The 10,285-nt window shown below is 40.4% G+C and overlaps 1 protein-coding gene across 2 annotated transcripts; it reads left to right on the top strand.

The window, feature by feature from the left end:
• Window positions 1-4,285: 4,285 nt before the first annotated feature.
• Window positions 4,286-9,946, top strand: prlhr2a (prolactin releasing hormone receptor 2a). Of its 2 annotated transcripts, XM_044196180.1 has the most exons (3): window positions 4,286-4,732; window positions 7,241-7,721; window positions 8,829-9,946. In XM_044196180.1, exons 2-3 carry the CDS (start codon window positions 7,261-7,263, stop codon window positions 9,463-9,465), a joined length of 1,098 nt encoding a protein of 365 aa, XP_044052115.1. In that variant the 5' UTR covers window positions 4,286-4,732; window positions 7,241-7,260; the 3' UTR covers window positions 9,466-9,946. The 2 variants fall into 2 exon arrangements, with proteins under 2 accessions (XP_044052115.1, XP_044052114.1); XM_044196179.1 differs by lacking the exon at window positions 4,286-4,732 and having other exon boundaries at window positions 5,385-7,721.
• The last annotated feature ends 339 nt before the right edge of the window (window positions 9,947-10,285 follow it).

Raw genomic sequence — 10,285 nt, 5'->3', positions numbered from 1 at the left:
GCGAGTCTGATGCATTCTTGTGTAAACACATGCCATACATAAGCTGGATGCATTTCTTTGTCAGATTTTGATTCTTTTTAAATATCACAGGTCAGTATATGACAAATGTATTTTTTGCCTCATGTTACAAATTTACAAACCAGGTTGTCTCAGTGCAGGACTGCTCTATTAATAACTACAATCGTATCTGACTGCCAAAGTGGCAGAAAGACCAAATTAGAGAAACAAGAAATCCAATTTTTTTCTTTAAATCATATTATTTCAAAAATAATATTCTTGATGCTGCAGGTTAAAGAGGTTGGGTGCTTCCCACAGAGTAACCTTTCTTCTGAAAAGAGTTGTATTGCTATCGGTATTTTTTGGGGGGGTTACTGTCACATAGTGCAAATGTTATTATTAGCATTTCCTTACCACTCAACTAAGAAACATTTCCAAATTATGTCAACGTATTATACAGCAAATGATTGTTCATCTTTAAACATCAATGAGTAATCCTCTATCATGCTTGTCTGTGTGGTAGTAATGGAGCAATACAAATTGAGCATTATATTCTTAGTTTGTTAAAGAAAAACATACTTTTTTGGGAAAACATAAAGCTTTTATTTAACTTACTTTATATGCTTGTGAGCCCTCTTTTCATTTGTGCGATATGCCACTACTGTCACTGTATGCTGTTCAGTTCTGAGAAAGAGGTTGCAACAAGGTATTTAATGGAGGCAGTGTGCTCACTCTTTTCATTTCAGTGACCTTGGGTGAATAACTAGGATAATCAGCATCCACCATCATACAGTCTAAGCCATTAGCCACTGTCTGGAGCCCTTTGATTTGTATCTGAGCATGCTTACATGTACACAGTGTTGCAGATACTCGCTCATAACACAGGTTTCAAGTTTGGGATAAGTTGTTTACATGAATTCTAATATTCCACATGCAGTTGTCCCCGCATACATGAATAAAGAGGATTGCCTAAATACAAATATTACCGAGGAAACTGAACTTACACGGTCTGCAAAAACCAACAGTGACTGGTAGAAAGGTGTCGCTTGCCTTCCAGTTAATATCAGCATTTTACCAGAAATCATATGAATATAAGTGTGAACCATAAGACAGTATTTTAAAAAACAACATTTCATACACTGTAGATGCATGCATTTTATCAGAAATAAATTTGAAATGCTCTTCTTAAATACTGATTAGCCACCATTACCCAAGATTTGACCGTGACATTTTTTGGTAACGCTCAAATAGTGTATAAATTGCAAGTAATGGCTTTACTAATGTTGATATATTATTTGCTAATGCTTTATTGATGAGCCATTATTAAGAAAACCTTATGGGTTAGGTTGCAAAAATATATTTGGCTGGTGTTTACTCTTTGTTTTTGGTAATAAGGCAGTTCCTGTTAACATTGCCATCGACCTCCGCTGTACTTTCTGGTTAGTGCTAATTAGCAAATGTTACCTTGCTAACACACTAATCTAAGATGATGAACATGGTTAAAATCTTCATGTTAACATTGTCATTGTGATCATGTTAGCACGCTAACGTTAGCTAATTCTTAGTATTGTTTTTTCTGAAAAGCAGATTGTCCTTGTCATACTAAGAGTAAATAATAATCAGTGTTTTCTGTCATTGCCATCTACACCTCTCCTCAGCACACACATCCAATCAGCAACATTGATGTTAACCTAGAAGCTGTGATCACATGCCAGATAGCAGTCTAAATAATTGGCCATTGAACTTTTTCTTGTCTGAACAGATCTTTAAATTGTCACAGCAAGATGCCAATCGAGGCAGTAAATTTAGGACACGAGGTACCACTGAGTGGACACAGAGCAGCCTTTCATTACCACAGGATCATGATTTCAGGTGTTCATCTGCTGGCCTAGTCCTCTAGTGCACTTAGACTCAGTTTTGAATGTGTTGATTGACAGTAATCAGTGATTAGCCATGACTCATACTGAGTGAACAAAGGCTATTAACCTCCAACAACCTATAATACAATGTAAATGACAATAATTGTCAAATCATTCCCTGGAAACTTAATAATTAGTTTCAAGTGGAGTAAGAATAACAGGGGAATGATCTGAACCCTGACATCCTCTGCAATAATAGTAATTATAAAAATCGCTTCACTTCATGTCATTCTACAAAACTATGAAAAAGGGTACATGATATTTTATCTTTAATGGAGCCATATTAAGGTTGAGCTTCCAGTTCTATATTGAGATATTTATTATCAGTAAATTGGATTTGTTGTGAAAACTAAATTCTATGTATCTGGTGGCTTAGTCATTAGTCAGAACGGCACTGGTTGATGTTTATGATAGTGGACGAGGTAACCGTAAAGGTTTTTAGCAAATTCTCAGAAATGTTTTTACAGTGTTGCTCTAAAACACTAAGCAGGCTGCCAGAGATTGCACAGCATTACCATCAAGTATTGTGTCATACTTTTTTTTTCCACGTGGAGCTTATTTCCATAGTTTTGGCCCTCATTCCTATCAGTTATGATAAGAGTCCAGGACGGCATTTGAGCGTCTTTACCAGTTAGTTCTTTGTCTGCTACAGCATACATATCTGCTCTGTAAATCACATGTCTTGTGTTCTCCTTTGAGAAAAACTCAGAAACCAAAAGGGAGAAAGATATATTTGATATTTTGGTTTCATGATAGTGCCCCCTAGTTTTTCAGAATACTATTCCAGTATCTGTCTACATAGATGGAGACCTTATTTCGGTACAGAAATAAAGATATTATTATTTTTAATTGCTCAGGTTTTCAAGTTTTTTTTTCTTCCTCACACTGTGTGTTTGGCCTTGGAGACAAGTGCTCTCTGAATGCTGGGAACACTATCTGTCTCTCTGAGAAGCTAACATACTGCGGTTGTGCCAAGAAGCTATTCACTCAACTATCTTTCACTTAACGGTAGAGTCAGTAAGTTTTAGTTCGTGTCACTTTGTGAGTTTGTTAGTTGTCTTGTTACTTTGAAACTGATCCCCATCCCTGACTCACCCATTTAGTTGCTTTTGAAATTGTTCACAAGTTCTTCAAGTTTAGTAGCCTACTTTTTTTTTCACAAATGTCTGAACCAGTAAGAATTTAAAAGCAAACTGTTTTGAAAAGCTACCCCAGCTTTTGTCTCACCACCTTAAGTCTGCCATTGACTTAACAAGATAATTAAGCTCACCATAAAATTTCAAGGAGAGCTTGAGTAGTCTTTTTAGTAACAGAGTATGTCTCACTGCAAATTTCCCCTGTAGCTCATATTTTCGTCTTCCCTAACTACTTTTTTTGCTTTCCGAAGAAATCCTTCTTCTGCTGCTAATAGCCTATAGGCCAACATTTCTGAAAGAAGTCCTTAACGCTGGTTCTTTCCCAACTGAATTACTTGACCAACAATTTTGAGTCTGACCTGAAAGTCATATAACACATTTTAGTCAGAAAGTTGAGTGTGAACTGTAATTTTTCATTTTAGCATTTCTTTTTTTATTGTTGTATTTTATTGTTGATTTGTGTTTTGACTCAACCTCAAGGATAAGTGCTGGCTTGCCTCTGCCTAAACAGACCCTGCTCACAGGGGACTGAACTACGAATGGCTGCATGCAGAAAGAAGAGTGGGGAGAGTTAACCTCTATTGATTACAACCAAACTCTTGTAGCTTTAAATGAACCCGCTTAAGCCTCAGACACACTGAATCCAAGTTCCGCTGTGAATGTCACATCAGGATCTCCAATACCACACCTGGTCATCTGGCTTCACACCAGGCTATTAATTCAGAATCAATCCGCTAATGCCAGCATATAGCCATGATTGTTTTGTCTCTGCCCTGACTTGTTTAGGAGAAACTGGGAGTTAGTTTGCACAAATGAAACACCATGCCTACAGAGCTCCATCTCTGACTGCTCCTCTCACAAAGGCCACTGAGCATTCAGACATCACATCACCTCCTTATCAGCCTGCCCCTCAGCCCCTTTTACAAATATTTGTGGCCAGTGAAGGGTGACAGTTCAAACAGTAGAGACACTGGCAGTGACCTCTGCTGCATTAATCCAGACAGCAGTGTGACCTTTTGGGCATAAAAAGGTGCTAATCACTCATAACTGATATCCAGATAATGGAAATTTCATGGTTCCTCTGTATTTCTCAGTATAATACTGATTTTTATGAGCTGGTCAGGTATTGGGCATTATTATTATTATTATTATTATTATAGCAGCCCCTACAGTGAGGAGTATTATAGTGAGCCCATATAAAGGATACGAATACAGGCCTAAAGAGGTAAACTGAAACTTCTCTTCAGCCTATAGACATAGCCTTTGTTGGTGTAACTGTACTGTACTTTGTGTGAGAGTACATGATTGTATGAGGCTATATGTAGGGGTCCGCGCGCGTCAGAAGCTCTTTCAGTCATCAGAGCTGTCAGTCAACTTTAAAGGCAGATATAAAAGCGAGCCGTCCCCGTCAGCCGGACTGCACCTGTTGATCGACTGGCAACACGCTCGTAACGCTTAAAAACGATTGTCACATAAGCCTACGTAATTACGATGCAGATCAATACTGGCGCGTGAAATATGCTGCCAAAGGTTCGGAGTGCGGATGCATATGGTTTTGGTGCTGCTCAGAAACCCATTTGTGTGAGAAGCGCGTATCTCTCCAGAGGCGCACAGAGGCTCCGCGCTGGATCTCCCCCTGCACTGATGCTCTGTATCTGAAAGCTGGGAAACCAACATACGGTAGGTGTGCCACTGTTTCTCACATCCGAGATGCGCAAATGGTATGTTATCTACAGTCAGTTAAGCCTAACTAAAAGTCAGTGCAGCAAATATTTGAGTTGAGAAATGACGCAAACAAATGCGTCAGTTTTGTATCAGTGCAAACGATTTCTAATGCTTTTCTCTCTGAATACATATTTAAAGTTAGCCTACCTAATGATGCGTTAGTTTAGAGGATTTTAATTCGCTCATGGTGTGTCCTCGGTGTGTTCCATACAGACTTTTCTATATCTTTCCTTCTCATTACATCGCAGTGTTCAAGGGCTGCAGCTCTTTTTGAGAAATGAATCAAGATACAGTAAATATCATTTTTGAATTCCTTAACACTGACGGTTGTTTAACTAAACTTAAAATATCTGATATCACAATGTTGCTGCCACTATTTCAGCATGTATTTATCCTGCTTGGCAGAAGGGATACAGCAGTGTTAAGAATCTGTTAAAATAATCTGGCAGAGCAGATGAGTCAAAAATCAATTCGTTGACTTATATATTTTTCCTGTATGAATGTAATATATTCTATTTACTTATTGACTATCAGAAACTGTGTGTGAATCAAATGTTACAGTTTCCCCTGTTCTGATATTGTCGGGTCTGTTCAGCGCATAACCTGCCGCTGGCCACCCTGGACAGATGTGAGACGTCGTTATGTCTGAGTGATTTCAGCGAGGACATTTCAGACTTTAACTATCGTGACGTTCTGATTAAACATGCAGCCAAAGGAGCATAAATAAACAATAGTTTAAAGATAACATAAGACATAAGAAATGGTCGGAAAATTGACTAAAATCGTGAAACATACAGTCAGCTTTATTCATATAGCTTAATATCACAAATCTGCCTCAAGGGGCTTTACAATCTGTACAGCTCCTTAGAATCTGTGATGTCTCTTGTTAATAAAAAATAACAAAACAAAAAAAAAAGACGAAAACACGACGATCAAAGCAACCAAGCCAAATGGGCAGTAACAAAGTGATTTATTTCCAACACAATGCCACGAACATATTACAGAGGTTCTCAAAGTATGGCTGGGGATTGGACAGGTAGGCTGTGCCAAACAAAATGAGGTGAAAACAATCCAACAAAACCAGCCTTAGCTAAGCTAGGATCAAAAGTAGGAAAACAAATAGGTAGAATCTTATGTACAACAATAACTACACAAAACGTACAGAGATGGCACCAACCACTAAACCTAGTGTTTCTAGACAGACTGTGAACTACGTGAGTGAAAACATGTACAGGGTACCACAAACTTACCTAACATCCAACCTCTTTCCATATACCTTTCTTTATAAAGTTTGCTCACACACAATCCAGTCACATAACCGGCGTCACAGAGTCCAACACTCTGCCCCTGAACTCTTCTGGCAGGTTTCTTTTATAGCGGGCTTGGCATAACGATTGGCCAGCTTTAGAATCGGCTGGATGGCACAGATGCAAGCCAATCACCTGTTAGCTCCTGGAGAGGACACAGAAGAAACCACAGGGAGGGGAGGGAGAGACAAAGCAGGGAAGAAAACCAGCAAAGCCTGCTTGGCACTTAGCAAGGGTTTTAATTCTATTTTTCTTTGATACATGACTTATGTCCAGTGCCTCTTCTATACTGATAACTTCAGGAATTTGGATTAATTGCCATCTGGAAAATGGTGGAGGTTTGGGACATTCTGAGTGAATCTGAATCAGAAATTTTTCCTCTAATATTTTTTTATAGCAGTTACTGTAATACGAAAGTGATTTTTACTTTGGGTCTCTGTTTCATCTGATATCACTTTTCACAGAGATCAATATTTTTAGTCAGTTAAAATTTTCTACCAGAGCTCCACAACAGGTTTTTACTTCGACTAGCAAATCTGAACAGTAAATCCAAAACACAAGAAGTCTTTGCCAAATGTGTCACTGCTGAGTGAATTCATCACCCCACTATTTATGTTGCTATTGTTCTACGTTGTCATGCAGTTATATTGTCATAATATGTCCTTTACATTTTCTCAAGTGGGCAAGCACCACATATGTGCATGCAGTGTGTTATGTATGGATAGATAATAGTCTAGTGTATGGATAATAGTTCAAAGCTGGTCTGAGTCACACATCTGCATTTGCATTAATGAGTGTTTGTGTTAAAAATCTGATGAAGATGAAGTGAAAGGCACCTGACACACAGCGATAGACAACCTACTTCATTTGTGTATTGTACTACAGCAATAAACCCCACTCATTTAAGACTTCAAACAGAATAGGAACAAAATCTCTGTAGTACTTTTTAAATTTAGTTAAGTCAAGAGAATCTTTACTGTATCCTTCAAAAGGAAGTTATTGTCAGTACAGTGATTTTCCCCTTGGAGCTACACAGGACTGAAAAAAATACATGTTCATCTGTCATTCAGCATATTCTTGGTGTGGTCGTGTTTGATATTGCATGATAGTGCATGTTGTTAAATAGTTTATAGTAATCATGATTTCACCCCTCCAGGTTGACATCAGCCTTTTGGGATGGAGGGCACAGGCAGCGGCTGGGCAGCTGAGCTCACCCCCCCACGTGCGATGCATGAGGTGAATGGGAGCGACACCGGTCAGGTCTTCGAGGTGGCGCTGCAGAACAGCTCATCCAAGCGCAGCCCTCAGTTTGTGGGTGTCGAGCTGCTGCAGTCCTTCAAGCTGCTCATCATTCCCTGCTACACTCTGGTAGCTCTGGTGGGCGTCTTTGGAAACTACCTGCTCCTCTATGTCATTTGCCGCACCCGCAAGATGTACAACGTCACCAACTTTTTTATTGGAAACCTGGCATTCTCTGACATGCTGATGTGTGCTACATGTGTCCCCTTCACACTGGCCTACGCCTTCAACCCACACGGCTGGGTCTTTGGCAGCTTCATGTGCTACCTGGTGTACCTCATCCAGCCTGTGACGGTGTACGTTTCAGTCTTCACTCTCACTGCCATTGGTGTTGATAGGTAAGTTATAATGAGCTGCTGCTATGAGCAATAAACTTCATGGGGACTTCTGATGAACCTTATTTGCATTTGACTGACATATCCAGTATAATGCGTCATCAGATGAGCAAAAGCAACCATGTGGAAGGCTTTCAGCTTGAGGCATTTATTCAAACCTACTTAGTCACCCTATTATAAACTACACATAAATGAAGAAATAATACGTTACATAATTCCTCACAATGAATGTCACTATTTCTTGAAGAAAACTGCACAAAATTGCAGTGGCACCTGCAAATGTAAGCAGCTCTGAAAATAACTAAATTTACATACTCTGAGTTTCTACAGAGAACAAATGCAAGCATAATGCAGGCATACATTCCAATAACTTGGGCCACAGTTTTTTCTTAAGTCTTCCTTGAATGATCTAATACAAGTCCTAAACTGCACTGGTAAACAAGGATAATTCCTCTTTTCTCTCTGCACTCCAGAACGTTTAATGAAGGTTCAATAATGTGTATATTTGGTGATCTGGGAGGCCATGGAAATTTGATATCCTGGTACATTCATGATTCACTTTTGAATTTCTTGGCTTCGTTAAATGGTGCATTAACCTTTACCTCTGTAAAAAAGGGAATAATATTTCTTAAATGGCTGCTCACACTACACTGCAGATCTTCTACAGCTCTAAACAGATATGGTGCACTAACCTTATTGATTTATCCGACTAAAATACTTTTCCCCATTGACCAGTACTCCAAGGGTTTGTGTTCGTAACACCAAGCTGTGTGTCAGTAGCCCAAATCCTGCTTTGTCTGTGGACCTTGGTTACAGTGGCAGAGCTGAAGTGGATTAGATTTTTGTCAAAAAGATTATTTATTTTTTGTTGGAAACTGTCAATTTGGCGTTGAATGCGTTTTGAGATCATTTTTGAGGCTGCATTATCTGTGGTGCTTAACAGCTGTACTGTCATTTGTTGATTGCTGTTGGCAAGCGATGAATTCAGGATGTGTGAATAGTTCTTCTCCTGCAATTAACTCATGTTTGGCATGTTTCCATCATTTCCCTCAACAGTTTTGACAGATAGATCTAATCAAATAGGCTATCATCTTCTCTGCTTCTTTATAGATACTATGCCACAGTTCATCCTCTGAAAAAGCGCATCTCAGTCTTGGCTTGCACCTACCTTCTGTCTGGGATCTGGCTGCTGTCCTGCGGTCTGGTGGCTCCAGCTGTGGCTCACACCTACCATGTGGAGTTTAAGAATGAGGGCTTCACCATCTGCGAGGAGTTCTGGATGGGCCAGGAGAGGGAGCGGCTGGCTTACGCGTACAGCACTCTCTTCATCACCTACGTCCTGCCTCTGTCGGCACTCTGCATCTCGTACCTGTGCATTTCTGTCAAACTGCGGAACTGCGTCGTACCTGGTCACCACACCCAGAGCCAGGCGGAGGCTCAGCGCATGCGCAAACGCAAGACCTTCCGGCTGGTGAGCCTGGTGGTGGCAGCCTTTGGTGTCTGCTGGATGCCCATCAGTGTGTTCAACGTGCTGCGTGACATTGACATCGACCTGATTGATAAGCGGTACTTTCTGCTCATTCAGCTGCTCTGTCACCTGTGTGCAATGAGTTCATCCTGCTGTAACCCTTTCCTCTACGCTTGGCTGCATGACCGCTTCCGCGCTGAGCTCCGCAAAATGTTCACATGCCGCCGTCGCATCGGCATCTCGGCCAACAACTGCGCCACAGCCAGCGTGGTTTTGTGAAGCTCCCGTGTTTTAGGCTACTGTTGGTTAGTCCTTGCTTCTTTGGACAGTAGAGTATACTCATCTCATTCTGGTAACGCAGAATTAGATAGCCTAGGTGTAGATCGGTAGGATCCCTAAGTCTGTGTGGTGATCCAGCTTTCACCATAGTTCAGTAGCCCAGTGTCAAAAATGTCGCCCTGTTGTTTACCAATATGCTTAAAAAAGTAGGCTACTCCACCAATTTAGCATTGCACTCCTGCAACATTGTCGGACTCACAATGGACAGTTTGAAAAAAACAATCAAAATCAATGCAGCAGAACCAGATATCGTTTCTTTTATTCTTTCTGTCAAAACCTGCTGCCTACATTACCCTCCAGTGTTGCGCAAGTTCACACTTCACAAGAGCTAGCTCAAAGTTCAGTTCACACAGATTAAAATGAACTAGTTCACGTTCATTTCTTCCGTTTTTGTCCTTTACAAAATGCTGTGAGTTTGACTTGGGAGGAGGAACTTTGCAGCTGTTGGCTCGTGGTCTTACCCTTTAATGATTTCTTGTGATCATCATTCACTCGCAGATGTTTCCCAAGACTGGTCGGATGCTTCAGCTCGATGTGTCGTTTCAAAAATCTGTGACCCAAAACACCGGCATGCCGGGTGCCGTAAAACACAGTGCGTGAACGAAGCTCACGTTCATTAGTTTCACACGGATACGTTCAGTTCACCATTCACCAGAAACACGAGCACCCACAATGCAACAAGCGACATAACTTGAGGCAATATATCAGATTCAGCGGGTCCCTCTGGAGCCACAAAAGGCTTTATGTAACTTTTTTTCAC

This window comes from Siniperca chuatsi, linkage group LG5 (genome assembly GCF_020085105.1).
Source record: "Siniperca chuatsi isolate FFG_IHB_CAS linkage group LG5, ASM2008510v1, whole genome shotgun sequence".
Lineage (NCBI taxonomy): Eukaryota > Metazoa > Chordata > Actinopteri > Centrarchiformes > Sinipercidae > Siniperca > Siniperca chuatsi.
Note: the sequence above shows the minus strand (reverse complement) of the source record. Positions and strands in the feature narration are given on the sequence as shown.

Excerpts from the sequence above, each read along its gene's own strand:
- prlhr2a (XM_044196180.1), top strand. The coding sequence starts at position 7,261 with ATGGAGGGCACAGGCAGCGGCTGGGCAGCTGAGCTCACCCCCCCACGT. Across the intron at positions 7,722-8,828 it reads ACTGCCATTGGTGTTGATAG|ATACTATGCCACAGTTCATC; the intron begins GTAAGTTATAAT and ends GCTTCTTTATAG.